The sequence below is a fragment of the Megalobrama amblycephala genome, linkage group LG12 (assembly GCF_018812025.1).
Source record: "Megalobrama amblycephala isolate DHTTF-2021 linkage group LG12, ASM1881202v1, whole genome shotgun sequence".
Lineage (NCBI taxonomy): Eukaryota > Metazoa > Chordata > Actinopteri > Cypriniformes > Xenocyprididae > Megalobrama > Megalobrama amblycephala.
The window spans coordinates 25,951,805-25,967,287 of NC_063055.1; the positions used below are offsets into that span (position 1 = coordinate 25,951,805).

The 15,483-nt window shown below is 38.1% G+C and overlaps 1 protein-coding gene across 2 annotated transcripts; it reads right to left on the reverse strand.

Annotated features, from left to right (window-relative positions):
- Positions 1-3,075: 3,075 nt before the first annotated feature.
- zgc:194839 (glycosyltransferase family 92 protein) lies at positions 3,076-10,029 on the reverse strand. 2 transcript variants are annotated; one of them, XM_048211156.1, is made up of 3 exons: positions 4,796-7,294; positions 4,548-4,702; positions 3,076-4,454 (listed from the first exon to the last, which is right to left on the reverse strand). In XM_048211156.1, exon 3 carries the CDS (start codon positions 4,438-4,440, stop codon positions 3,112-3,114), a length of 1,329 nt encoding a protein of 442 aa, XP_048067113.1. In that variant the 5' UTR covers positions 4,441-4,454; positions 4,548-4,702; positions 4,796-7,294; the 3' UTR covers positions 3,076-3,111. The 2 variants fall into 2 exon arrangements, with proteins under 2 accessions (XP_048067113.1, XP_048067112.1); XM_048211155.1 differs by lacking the exons at positions 4,548-4,702; positions 4,796-7,294 and adding an exon at positions 9,563-10,029.
- Between the last annotated feature and the right edge of the window lie 5,454 nt (positions 10,030-15,483).

The window sequence follows — 15,483 nt, forward strand, 5'->3', positions numbered from 1 at the left end:
AATGCGAGATGGGCGCCGCCATCTTAGTTTGCGCTGCAGTTCACAGAGTCCTGTCAGTCGGATTTACAGCAGGTGAATTCATCAATTTCTCCCGAAATATATGCAAGTAAGTGGCTGGTGAACTGGAAGAATAATAGAGTAAACTTTATAGTTACTTAGGCCCATTATGTGCGTCTGATATGAATAAATGTCGGCAAATTATATTTGTTATTGCTGCTTCCACTGATGTCGGACATCAGTGTGTATTTTATAAAACTCTTAATGTATTGTTTTAATGGTGCTTATGCATATTTAAATGTCTGAAACCTTAAAAGAAACATTATGTGGCTGAAAACGCTGCATAGCTGTGATATATGACAAGAGCTGCGCGCGTCCGTCTCGCAGCCAGAGCGCGAAAGCACAGTTTGAATCTGGCAGTTATGTGACGTCGCTGAACGTTCGAAATCCCATATGTGGTACCGTACGCCCAGGGGCACAGAAATAAAAATCCCATATGTGGGACTCAAAGGGTTAACATTGTAATTTTCAAGTAAATCTTATTAGTTTTATATTTATATTTTTATATTTATATTTATATGTATTTTTACATTCAAACAGTGATTTTTCCAAGTAAGACATGTTCCTGAATCAACATATTTTGTTGATGCTGGAACAACATTCTTGTCTTAAAACATAGTCAAAACCCTATCTCTACCCCTAAACATAACCCTAACTTAACCCTCAAATCATGCAGAGGGAAATGATGTAGAAGCACCTAACCCTGGTATGTGAAAACACCATTTGACCAATTACTTAAATGTAACAACCTACAAATAAAAATAAATTGACACATTTGTAATCTTTTTATCTGCATTCTGAGCAGTTTTGAGATACTGAGATCCATTCAACTTTGTAGATAGAACACTTTTTTTTTCTAAATATAAAGTCTTAAAATGTACACAACATAAAAAAAAGTTGACACACAAACCCACCTTCGCTCACTTACTCATTTCATTTGCTCCGGATGAATATTGTTGGTGTTTCAGGGCTTGAATTTCGGCGTGGGTTTGCATGTTTTGCACGTAATTTTACTCATTCCCACAGATCTGTGCTGACAAACAAAATGTGTGCACATAAAGCCACCTCTCTGTGCATAAACAGTCAAATACACACAATATAAGGTCAAAATGTTGGTCTTGGCTACACTGTCAGTTTTAAAGGTGCAATGTGAAAATTTTAGTGGCATCTAGCGGTGAGGTTGCAAACTGCAACTAATGGCGCAAATTCCTCGCACCCCTTACTCGAAGCTACGCTGGCTGTCTGGCCAACACAAGACAAAGATGTCGTCGTCTAAGACAGCAGAGAGTAGCCTGTGTGAAGCAATGAGGTTTGTTCTTCTAACAAAGAATGGTCTCTGCTTCTAATAAACCAGACGACAAGTACTACTACTACTACTACTACTTCCTGCGTATTCAATGTAGTGACGATGCAAGCTGCCTCTAAAAAGAAGAAGAAATTTAAATTTAGAAGAAGAACAACATAGAGACTAAACACGCTCTGTAGAGTGTATGTCCGTTTAGGGCTGCTGTAGAAACATACCGGCGCATAATGGCGAATTGACATGAAGGGGGGACCTGCGGTGAATGAGATAGAAATGGCTCATTCTAAGTAATAAAAACATAATGGTTCATTATGTAAGGTCTTTATGCACCACTGAAAACATAGTTACAGTATGTATATTATAGCATTTCTGTCAATAGATCCTCCCAAATTTTACACATTGCACCTTTAAGTGAAAGTAATCAGATGAGAAAGAAAACACATGTGTAACAGTGTAATGGATCCTTGCGTCAGGTCTTAAAGTGACAGCAGCCTAATACATGCTGCCAAATTATCGGATAATCTTAAACAATTTCTATAAGGCAATTTTTCCCCATGGTATCGATGTGGCCAGTGAAAATGATGAGTGGCTAGTATCTTTGGAAAACCACTAGCCACAGTGGCTGGTGAGCAGAAAAGTTAATGTCAAGCCCTGTTGGTAACCAAACAACATATATGGACAAAGATCACTAAGACATCTCTCAAAATATCTTCTTTTTTATTCCACAGAAGAAAGTCAGTTAACTTGAAAAGACATGAGGGTGAGTAAATGATGATAAAACTGTCATACATTTAAAGGGATAGTTCACACAAAAATGAAAATTCTGTTCTGTTCAAATAAAAATGTGAAAAATCTTGAGAATGCCTTAACACTTTATCGAAGGTTTTTGATTGTAATAATCTGTAAAATAACAGTATGTCTCTGCAGAACGTTTAGTACTGTCACTTTATTGAAGGTGTTTGATCATAATAAACTAGGAAACATCTGTAAAGAAATAGTGTTTCTCTGTAGAACTTTTAATGCTGTCATGTTATTGAATACGCTGGATAGTAATAATCTAGGAAAAATCTGTAAAATAAGTGTTTTATGCTGTAAAAAAAAAAAATCATTAAAAAAACTGTCAAAAACCATAAAATAAAAAGTAAAATTATTAATTCAAGTAAGGAAAAATCCATAAAATAACAGTGTTTTTCTCTAAAACCTTTAATGAAGAAGGCTGCTGTAAGTCTTTTTGACTGTTTTTTTTTTTTTTTTTTTGCAGCAAAATATTGTTGAGCTTCACAAAATAGAAACTGGCTATAAGTAAAAAGATATCACAATAAAATTCCCCATTTCCACCATTTCCAATCAACTAAAGATGTTATAAATCTGCCTGGAAGAGGACGTGTGTATATTGTCCTAATGCACGGTGAAGAGGAAAGTTTGAGTGCCAAAGACTCTCCAAGGATCACAGCTGGATCACAGCTGGAGATTAGTTGAGTCTTGAGCCTCAGAAAGCCTAAATTAAAATTTCAAGAAAAATCCTCCTCGCTCATCCAAAAACAAACTCCAGCATATTCAGTTGTCAGACGACTGGAACTTCAAACGGGACCAGCTTCTATGGTCAGATGAAACTAAGAAAAGAGCTTTTTGGATAAAAATGGATAAAAAGTACCCCATGCCCACAGTTCTTTTCTTTTTTTAGTGTAGGCCTATTTGAAAATATTAAATTTCAATACAGTTTAGGCTTTATTTAAATTAATACAAACATTTCAGCTGGAGACATTCAGGAAACCAGTAAGTTTCAACGTCTGGTCAATGTTCGGTATCAGTTTTTGCGCAAAGTCCCAGACTCTTTTGTCTACAAACAGTTTGTCTTTGGTAAGATGCCCCTGCAGTGGGACTCTCACATGAACAATCCTACATACATCAAAAGGTACACGGTAAGTATCTCCATAGTATTTCAAAGTGGAATGTACTGATGTTTGCTGCACCTTTCTTGGGTTGATAATCATCTTTGTGGGATTGTAAATGTTCTTTCGATCAGGTTCTCTGTAAATGTGCTCCATGATATTTACACCAGGAATATTACTCCATTCTGCTCGTTTGAACTTCCCACTGTCCTCAAACTGTGTTTTAGGGAATATGTGGTTCTCTATGCGGAAGACCCCTACACTGGGATGAGCAGACTGGAGATCCTCCATAAGAGATGGTAAATTGCTGTGTTTGTATGGCATGATGATCTCGTCAAAATCATTCAGGAGAACGTACCTGGATTGATACATGTGCCTGTAAATGCACTCGTTGAGTGTTACTAACTGACCGTAATAATGGAGATCGCCCTTGTGTTTCTTGATGTTCCAGCCTGAGGATGGGTTCAGAAACTTGTCGATAGGCCATGAAACAATCTCCAGTATCCCCTCTATTTCATAATGTTTTAAAATCTTTTCCAGGTCTGGTCCACATTTGGTTTTATATATAACCACGTGCTGGACACCTAGAAGCTTGTACATCTCCATAGTTTGAGTAAACTGTAGTACATTGTTGTAGTCGCCAAAAAGGCTGGAGATGCAAATAGTGATGTCAAACTTGAAAGTCTCTCTTACCACCTTATTTTGTACTGGCAGATACTCCATCTTGAGATCGAATGATTCTTTCTTTTCAGTTGTTATGAGGACATGTGTTGCATTTTGCATGTGCTTACCTTTACAGATTATATCTGAGGCACCATACGGGAAGCTAAAGTGGTCACTGTGTATCTGAACATCTGCCTGAACAGTTCTACAGTCATATTCAGTGTTGCAGTAAACACAGTAAAGTGGCTGAAGACTATTTCTGTTGATTATGCTGATGACTCGAATGACCCCGTCCAGTCTGTGGTCGACAAATGCAGACACCATGAAATGCTTTGAGCCTATGATGGGTGTTATCGGATTTGAAGCCTCTGAGATTTTGAATGTATTATTTGTTGGAGAAGCTCTTATTGTTGGAGGCATGTTTATGTAATGTGAAGGACTGTCCATGTTCACAAAAAACAGCACGCCAATAACAGTGACAATAAATGATAGTGAAAGAAGTGCCTTAAATCTGTCTTTTTCCATCTGTCCTTTAGTTCCTGTAGGAAAAAAGCAAAGAAATATTAAAAAAAACAATGTAAAATACTCAAGGAGCAGGAGCATTTGCAGGAGGAGCATCACAATTAAAACACCTTAAAGCAACATCTAAAGATCCCTTTCAAGGGAACTCAATGCTGCGTCAAGACGCAATGGGACTGGTGACCCTTGTGTGACTGGTGTCTGAAGCCTGCATGGAAACACTCCAATTAATTGGCAGACGGCAGTCCTATGACGTCATATGGAGTGCCTGTGAGTATAAAAGAGTGCCTGCATTAGAAGTCATCAGCCTTTTTTGTCTTCAGGATTTGCTTGTCTAAGTGTGTACGTGTGAAGATATCACCTGTCAATGTGAGCTTGAGAGCAGAGGACGTCTAGTTCTGAGGAACTAGATGTGGAGAGAGTTGAGATGGACATTATAATTAAACCGCCTCCTCCCCTCCCTGCATACTGTACAATTCTGTGAGCCTTCATTTCTCCTGTATTTCCACATTGATATGTCAAAATCACGGAATGGTGTGTGTCGGCTTGTGTAGCGTCTCCCACACAGTCAAACGGTTTGTGTGGTGAGAAGCTGTGCAAGCAGAGATAAGCAAATGCTCCACGTTGAGAGTTGCTTGCGAGCTATCTCTCCCCATGCTGTATTCTCTTTGAAGGCTCCTGCCTTGCCAATACAAGTGTACTGAGCATGCTTGACTCTTGAGGGAGCTGAATGCATTCAACTGTGATGAAACGCAAGGAGAGATCTAGGATTCTTTTTCTTGAGAGATTAGAATTGACTCGTCTGCATCTCCTGGGTTGTACTTTGTGTTTGCTGGTGCAGCACGGCAGTTCTGATCAGCTAAGAGCAACATAGGTGAATGTCATTCGCCTCTCCTGTAAGGCAATACCACCACGGATGTCCCACTCCTCATCTGTCGCCCCTCCAGTTTGGTCCTGGATGTGATCATTCAGGCACTTGGAGTTTGAGGGAAGCGTTTATATTCCTTAGGCTTGTATAGATTAGGAAGACTGGGCAAATACCCCCACTCCACATCGGTTGCCCCTCCAGTTTGGACCTGGAGGTGATAATGTGGGCACTTGGAGTTTGAGGGAAGTGTTTATATACCTTAGCTTGTATAGATTAGAAAACTAGGCAAATACTCCCACTCCTCATCTGTCACCCCTCACGTTTGGACCTGGAGGTGATAATGTGGGCACTTGAAATTTGAGGGAAGGGTTTATATATCTTAGGCTTGTATAGATTAGGAAGACTGGGCAAATACCCCCACTCCTCATCGGTTGCCCCTCCAGTTTGGACCTGGAGGTGATAATGTGGGCACTTGGAGTTTGAGGGAAGGATTTATATACCTTAGGCTTGTATGGATTAGAAAGACTGGGCAAATACCCCCACTACTCATCTGTCGCCCCTCCAGTTTGGACTTGGAGTTGATGGCGTGGACACAGTTCTGGAACTATGTAACATGTTTCTACAGGTAGCAAGGAATAACGGGATGATAGAGTATAAGAAAGTGGTCATAATCGGCCACCCTCTGTCCTCACACTCAGCGCTCTAGCCGGAAGTAGACATGCTCCTTGCTAGAACTATAGGCTTTTCTAGCCTACAGAGAATCGTGCTATGGCGGCCCACTCTTTGTCCTCCTTGCTAGAGCTGTGGGAATAGGTAACCATTAGCCGATGTGACAAAGGTATAGATCTTGGCCCTTCCCAAACATCATTGGGTGTTAAAGTAGGGTTACATGCTCCCCTGGAAATGAGTTGCTGTTAATGCAGTTCTTAGTGCTAAGAGGTAGTAACGGATTGAGGATGTGTAGAGTTGTGGTAAGCAATTCCATATCTCATCCATTTACGGGATTTGCCTGGTAAGCTCCACTCCCCCAGGAGCACTGAGCTTTGGGAATTCACTAGCTGGGCCACTAGCTCTTCTAGGAATTAAGGGCATTGTTTCATGTCATAATGATGTGCCTAATGGACTTATATGCATTTAATGATTCCGGTGTAAGTTATTGGTGCTAGTTCACTCTGATTGTGCATATCTTCACATCTTAGTGAAGCAGGCACTTGATCAGCATGGCAAAGTGGGAATTAACATTCCTATAGCATCTTGACGCAGTGTTGTGTTTTCTTGAAAGGGAAAGTCTAGGGTTATGAACATAACCAAGGCTCCCTGAGAGGGAACGAGACGCTGCGTCCCACTTCCATGCTTCAGGCATGCCTGCACATCTCCTTCAGACAAAAAAGCTGATGATGTCTAATGCAGGCACCGTTTTAAACTCACAGGTACTGCATAGGACTGCCATCTGCCAATTAATTTGCATGCTTCCATGCAGGCTTCAGACACTGGTCACGCAAGGGGGCGTTCCCATACCATCTTGATGGAGCGTATCATTCCCTCTAAGGGAACTGGGGTTATATTCATAACCCTAGATGTTTTATTTTTACCACTGCAACAACATATTGGTCATTCCACAGGTGCATCAGACTGGTTTCTAAACTTAAATACATAAAGAACATGAATAAACAAAGATAATGTAAATAAACAATATAAATAACAACTCACACCATACAAAAACTGCTACTCTGCTGAAGCAACTCTTTTTAAAGACCACTAATTTGGGTCACAACATGCTGCAGCTGTCAGCAATGGATGAAGTTTCAGTGACATGAACACTGTTAGGGATTCTGGGATCTTGGTTTTCACTTCTTTTTTCATGGGTCATCAAACCGGATTTTCATGTTCAAACACAACTGAACTATTACTAACCAATAGGGGTGTGACGAGACCAGTATCTCACGAGACGAGACGAGACTCGAGATTGAGTTCACGAGACGAGACAAGATGGCGAAATACATGACTAGAAAAAATATTCTGCAGGTGTATTTGAAATGTTTTAACTAATCATTTTGTAATGAATGTCATTTCAGTTCTACTTTCTGAGACTGAATTATCATATGCAGTAAAAGACAACAATACTCAAGTAATGTAAAAGGTTTTGCCACTAACTCAACTGACTGACTTCTCTTCTGTATGATTTCAGTCTCTTCAGATCTTACTGTACATGAATTATGAGCTTCTACATCTTTTGACCTCCTAACTGAACTCCTCTCCACAATCTGATCACAGAAATAAAAACAGTATAAATAAAAATGGTAACACTTTACAATAAGGTCTCATTTATTAACATTAATGTATTAACCAACATCAACTAACAACAAGCAATATATTTGCTACAGTATTTATTAATCTTTGTTAGTTGATAAAAATAGTCATTCATTGTTAGTTCATGATAGTTCACAGTGCATTAACTAATGTTAACAAATGAAACCTTAATGTTTGTACTAGTAAATAATAAGAAGAGAAAACTGTTATTCATTTTTATGGTAACACTTTACAATAAGTGCAACCATAATCGCACTCTCTCAATATTCAAAGATCAAATAATACCAAATTTTTCTTTGATACAGAGCTGAGAGATGGTTACAACTACACTGCCCAGCCTAAAATAGCTTTCATATTGAGAGATATCTGCATTCATAAGGGAGCCGCTTTCAAAATGCGGGGTATTGAAATCACGTTTGAATGCGCGCACGCGCGCGCGCGCGCGTTTACTTTCACTTTTAAACGTCGCGCGTACTCTGTAAATATGGAGCGGCGGCGACCGTTATCCAACTGAATTAAATGTTTTTTTTTTATTTAAATACAAAGCAAAACGACAGTGGAGGCATAATGTAAACGTAGCGGTGGCATATTCTTTCCTAATCATCCTTACACTCTGTCATGGCAACATCACGAGACTACTTTTCGCCTCGACGAGAAATCTCGTCACAGTTTAGTCTCGCGAGATCTCGTCACACCCCTACTAACCAACCTCGTGAGATGAAAATATGTAGTAAGTCTAGTCTTGCATTGTACTATCAAAATCAAACAATACAACCCAACAAAATTATCACATAAAATAACTGATGAAGACTGATAATAAACAACAAAGAATACATTTCTTTTCAGGTTCATGAGGTTCAGGTTCCTGAAGACACTATGTTCTCTCATTATGGATATGTCATTGTTACTTTCAGGGCAAGTTCATCTGTTAGGCTATTCAAGAGTACATTTTAGGTTTATAGAATGATTTTTTATTTTATTTTATTTTTTAAAATTATTAGACATTTTTCATCATGAAATGATCAAAACTTCTTAATGTGGTTTAACTGTCTGTTTGTAAACTATTGCAAATGGAAAAAAAAAATACTATTATTATTAGTTACAAAAAAATTGAATAAACAAAGCAATTTTGCTTAAAATATAGTTAATATCTGTAACCAGGAAGCTATTTTGTTGTGACAAGAAAACCATAAAGCAGAGAAGACACCTTTAGATTCTCAAGAGTGACACACATTTATTTATTTATTTATTTTTTAATGACAGGCAAGTTTTGTTCAGGTCAGATAGAATAGCCCATCTTAATGATCATCTCAAAATTCAGCTCTAAGTATTGGAGTACTTTTTACTTGATGGTTACATCACATTTTAGCTCTATTCATTAAAATGTATTAATTTATTTTTAGAAAACTGTATAAAAGTTGATTAAAAAATGCATGAAACTAAAATGAATACAAACAGTACATTTACAAGTAGATTTCAAAAAGATTTCTCATTAACGCTACAATAAGGTTTCATCTTTTAACATTAGTTAATTACATTAGTTAACAAGAACTAACAATGAACAATACTTCTACAGCATTTATCAATCTTAACGTTACAACAGTAACTAATACAGTTGTTTTTGTTAACATTAACGCAATGTGAACTAACATGAACGAACATTTGATTAACAGTAACAAGGTTAAAATAGTTTTAGTTCATGTTAATGCATGCATTAATATTAACACATGAGACCTTATTGTAAAGTGTTACCGATTTCTAAAGTTGTTAACCATCTCACACTCAATTATTCGTCATTAATAATATATATATATAAAAAGTGTTCAACACGGTTCATTACGCTTAGATAATATCTAAATATTAGATGTTAATATCACTTTAATGAAGTCAAGAAAATGAAGTCAGTGCTCCCAAATGAAAATAGAAAAATAGATTAAATAGTAATACTACCTTTGCGATATAGGAAACGCTGTCATGTATGATAAGTATTTCGTATACGAAATTCGGTGAAGATGGAAAAACAAAACAGGTTCCTGCGTGTTAACGATATCCACATAACTGGACTCTTTTAGCCTAGTCATTTGAAGTCATGCTAACGAGTAGTTGTGTCCTCAGGAATCTGTGACACGTTCATTTGATGCAGCTGCCCTTCAGTTCCTTATAGCATAGTGAATGAAAAGTACCATCCACGATGCAAATTAAAGCATTTAGGTAAAATTCGCTGAATACACTACATGCACACCTATAATTGTTAATATCTGCAAACACTTCCTGTAATAGCGTGTCACTTTTAACACGTTACATTATTCCCATATAAATATGGCTGGAGTCCAAGTGTAGCTTCCAGTAAATGATGGTGAAGTTCAGTCTGACTGTGCAGAATGAGATGTGCCCAGCTTGCATTTACACGGAGGACAGCCCAGCTCTTCAATGGCCATAATAGGCTACTTGAAGCTATGCCAGAATGAACACATTCCCAGTTTCCCACCTTCCTTTTTTTCACATTTAGCTACATTAGGTTTTTAAGAAATTTGGTCCTCCTCAGTGCACTAATAATTTATCTAACTATATAGCCTTTTAGATAGATAGATAGATCGATCCTTTTTTATAATATATATATATATATATATATATATATATATTTTATTTTTTTTATTTTTTTACATTGTAAATATTTGAATACAGATCAACCCAATTAAAAGCTCTAAAAGCTTGAATTTACTCATAACGAAGTCCAAATAGGTTTATGCATCGTTTATGTGTCAAAAAAATAAAAAATAAAATAAATAAATAAAAAATCAACAGTAGGCAAATAATATGTGCAAAGTCCAAGGGACCATATTGGTGTATGGCAAACACGGTTTAAAATCTGGATTTCCGGCTATAGCCAACATCTTCCAACCATAGACTGTAAAAAAATATGGACGTAGCGTCCGTGACGTCACCCATAGAGTTCTGAACAGCAGTTTTGAAGCGAAAATGAGGCCGCGGCCATCTTAGCTGCGCGTCACAGCACGTCACTCCCGGATAACTGAAAATGGGCAAAGAGGCGGGGAGGTGGTTTGAGCTGATATGACTGGTTGCTGAAACCACGCCTGCCTAGCTCGACGTGACCATGTTAGCAGCAAAGGAGCTATATATCTATCTAAGATACGATCTAAAATATTAATGAAGTTTTATCATCAGAACGTTCTAAATGTTTACTGTCAATCTACGGTGTTTTTTAAGATATAGATGCTCCAACACCAGTAGTGTTGGTTGTGCAAATAACAACATGGAAAATCAAATGGGACTTCATACCTTTATAATGAGATAGAGATCGCGAGATGAATCCAATCCGTGGCACTTGGGTAAAATATGAATGTCCATTGCAAAACAAAAAAACATGTCACATTTCTTCTGAATGATCTGCTCTCCCACATGGAAAGAACCTATATGTGGATATATGCGCATATATGAAACCTATATGCAGTGTATATGTACATATATGCTGCATATATGCACATATATGATAATATATATGCTGCATATATGCGCATATATACTGCATATATGCTATATATATGCTGCATATATGCGCATATATACTGCATATATGCTATATATATGCTGCATATATGCGTATATATACTGCATATATGTGTATATATGCCACATATAGGCAAAATTGAGGTGCATATATGTGCATATACAGGAAATATAGGTCTCCTGTATTGCTTCTTCATATCCATATATATGCCCTATACATACAAGATATGTCTTCTATATAGCTAATGGCAGGATCTGGTCATTTTGTAGCTCATATCTCATTTTTGACTGTCATACATGATGCCTAGCTCATATTTTCTATTATCAAGGCAAAAACTAAGAATTAACGAAAAAAATTATGCAAGAACTTATGTATGTGCGAATGTAGCAGTTATGTATTTAGACAATTATTTTGTGATTCCACTTGCCATGCCCATATTTGGGGTTTCCTGCCGCCATGCTGACTTGGGGTGTTGATGCACTTTGCTGCTTCCCAGTCTGCATGAGACATCACAGCGGTAGGTCGCACAAAGTTTTTGCGGTGATTCAATTAAGGCCATGTTTCATGTAACAGCTGAATTCACATGATATATTTGTATGATTGTAATCCAAAACCCCTCTGTGATGTACATTCAGATGTTTCGTTGATTATTTTTCTTTACTTAAGTTACTTTTAATATCTCTCTTTCTCAGCGTTGTGCGTTGCTGCCACAAGCTGTTTGTATGCTGCACAAGTCCTCATATATTGCCATTTGTGTTATACAGAATAAAGTGAGGACCTGATGGCAAGATTTTTCGCAGTCTGTCTTTGATTACGACACAACGCAGAAAACACACCGCTACACGAACGCGTGAAATTGGTCCCACATGGAAAAAACCTATATAAACATATATGTTTCAATATAGGTTTGATATAGGTTTTTAATATATGTGACATATATAAAATTGGCCGTTTTCCTATATTATGTGTACATATATGTACATATATGTGTGCATATATGTGTACATATATGTGTGCATATATGTACATATATGTACATATAATATAGGAAAACGGCCAATTTTATGTCACATATATGTAAAACCTATATCAAAACCTATATTGAAACATATATGTTTATATAGGTTTTTTCCATGTGGGCTCTGTCATCGTTCTTCAAGAAAGGATGCAATCTGAGCAGCGATCGTATCTAACAAACAAATGAGCCTGTGTCCAAAGTATATTTTTTTCAAAATAGTGCAGCAGTTTTAGTTATAATATCCAAGCAGTGCTGTCGGATTTTGATATCCTCCCGCCATTGTCATTGCAGTAAATCTCACAACCAAAACTTTCAGCCAATGCCACGATCCAACAACGTGTGTTCTGTGTCTCTTCCCCATGCATGCACATCTACACAGACACACATCAGTCTCGAATATTATGCAGCAAGCCATATTTTATAATTGTATAAAATAATCGAGCACAAATACGGCTGAGATGCCAAATTCAGCGGCAGCTGAGGTAACATGACGGCTCACAGACAGCAGCGCAATATACCTGTCACTCAAGTGACCACGCCCTTAATTATGCAGAACTTTAAGGCTTAATATAATTTAAACGGATAAGTTATAAAAAAATTCACCCCCCTCAGAGTTGTCATGAAGGGCAAAAATAGCAGTATAGACCAAAACCACAATTTGAACCAACTTGTAAACATGTTTTTTTCTGCTATAAACTTGGCCAATTTAACATGGGACTCTATGAGATTCTGCTCTCTTTTGGAGCCTGTCCCTAGCGGCCAGTCGATGAATCGCAGTTTAAGTTACTTCCGTATTGGCTTCACGAGAGAAAGGGGGAGGTTGCCGCTTGCTTCCAACCAATGTTCCCTCTAAGCTGCGTGCGTGCGCGGCCCATGGCGCGGCCGCGCCCTTCTGAAGCCGCAGCCACGCAGAAAAAAATAATTGCCGCGCAGAGAACAGACATGAAAATGATTGTAGTAGTAGTTTAAATGAGAAATAATTGCAGTGCTCTGGACAACCGCTATAAAGTTATTGTCGCTATAGAGTTGGAACCGGTGAATGCGGTTTACAGGTTTCATAGAAAGAGAACTCTTCAGTTGCTTCAGTTTTTCACTAGGCAATATTAAAACAAATGGAAGCATTTAAACTGATATAATACTGTATATCAGTTTAAATACTTAAATATTATATTATATTATAATTATTATGTAAGCCTAATAAACAATTGATCTCACAAGGGGATTGTTTAGGGCTCCTTGCCACGAAAAATCTTAACCTCCTTGTATATAAAATCTGGGAAATTCATAAGCAATAAACATGCAATTTTGATGGTTTAACACTGTTTGTTGCTAATAATTGACTGTACAAAAACACATGGTTGTTCCAAACCATCATTGTAACTGCTCATATTATATTATTATAAAGAATTGAACTACCCTGCAGGAGGACAGGAATTATTTTTTAATATAATTTCTTGGTAAAGACTGGTACAGTTAATACAGAAATGTGAAAAAATCTCAAGTAACCTAAAATGTGCTTAATTTAGTGACTGAACTGCTTGTTTTCAGACATATTATTTAATAAATCACTAAGTTACATCAAGGGTCAAATAAAATAGAAACGGCACATTAAAGTTAAATGTTACAGTTGCATGATAAAACCATTTTGTGTGTGTGTGTGTGTTTACGTTCATTGTACAGGTCTGATATAAAGTATGTTTTTGCTCAGGTGGCCAAAATGTGCGCTCAACAGAGAAAAGTTTTGCTCAGCGAGAAAAAAAATTAGAGGGAACATTGCTTCCAACACCTGCTATTGGTGGCTGAGAAATGGCACAGAGGAATGGGCTGATTGCACTCATAAAATTATATTGGTATTTGGTAAAGTATAATGGTTCAAAATTTGGGTTTTGTTAGCACATTTCCACAAGTAGCCTACTATAATATACTTTATATACTTTATGTTAGTTATCCTTCGAGTCTATAGAAACGGCACAGCGAAATGGACTGATTGTGCAATAGACCACTCTGTATGTATTGGCACAGAACGTCAAGGCTTCATGGAAATATACTGGTACTGTAAAAGCTGTTTAAAATTTAGAAATCTACAATTATAACAGCACTTAATTTAAAAAAAGAAAAAAAAGGAAGACAAAGCAGAGATTCAGTTGTGGCTTGATTCTGCTGTGTGGTTAATTTACAACAATCAGGCCTAACATTATGACCACCTTCATAATATTATATTGGTCCCCCTTTTGCTGCCAAAACAGCCCTGACCCATTGAGGCATGGACTCCACTAGACCCCTGAAGGTGTGCTGTGGTATCTGGCACCAAGATGTTAGCAGCAGATCCTTTAAGTCCTGTAAGTTGCGAGGTGGGGCCTCCATGGATCGGACTTGTTTGTTCAGCACATCCCATACATGGTAGATTGGATTGAGATCTGGGGAATTTGGAGGACAAGTCAACACCTCAAACTCGTTGAGGTGGTAGGTAGGTGGTACGTGTCAAAGTAACATCCGCATGGATGGCAGGACCCAAGGTTTCCCAGCAGAACATTGCCCAAAGCATCACACTGCCTCCGCCAGCTTGTCCTCTTCCTATAGTGCATCCTGGTGCCATGTGTTCCCCAGGTAAGCGACGCATACGCACCCGGCCATCAACGTGATGTTAAAGAAAACATGATTTATCAGACCAGGTCACCTTCTTCCTCCATGGTCCAGTTCTGATGCTCACGTGCCCACAGTTGGCGCTTTCAGCGGTGGACAGGGGTCAGCATGGGCACACTGACTGGTCTGCAGCTATGCAGCCCTATACGCACAAACTGCGATGCACTGTGTATTCTGATGCCTTTCTATCAGAACCAGCATTAACTTCTACAGTAGCTTGTCTTGTCTCCCGCCGCATGCATCAATGAGCCTTGGCCGCCCATGACTCTGCCACCGGTTCACCACTGTTTCTTCCTTGGACCACTTTTGATAGATACTGAACACTGCAGACTGGGAACACTCCACAAGAGCTGCAGTTTTGGAGATGTTCTGACCCAGTCATCTAGCCATCACAATTTGGCCCTTGTCAAACTCACTCAAATCCTTACGCTTGCCCATTTTTCCTGCTTCTAACACATCAACTTTGAGGACATAATGTTCACTTGCTGCCTAATATATATCACCCACTAACAGGTGCCGTGATGAAGAGATAATCAGTGTTATTCACTTCACCTGACAGTGGTCATAATGTTATGCTTGATCGGTGTATGTTTGCTGTTTACATTATGTTGTGTTGTGCACTACTGGGACACCATACATTGCAGCTATATCACTATTTTAAGGGTTACACATTTTGCTTTT

Excerpts from the sequence above, each read along its gene's own strand:
- zgc:194839 (XM_048211155.1), bottom strand. The coding sequence starts at position 4,440 with ATGGAAAAAGACAGATTTAAGGCACTTCTTTCACTATCATTTATTGTC.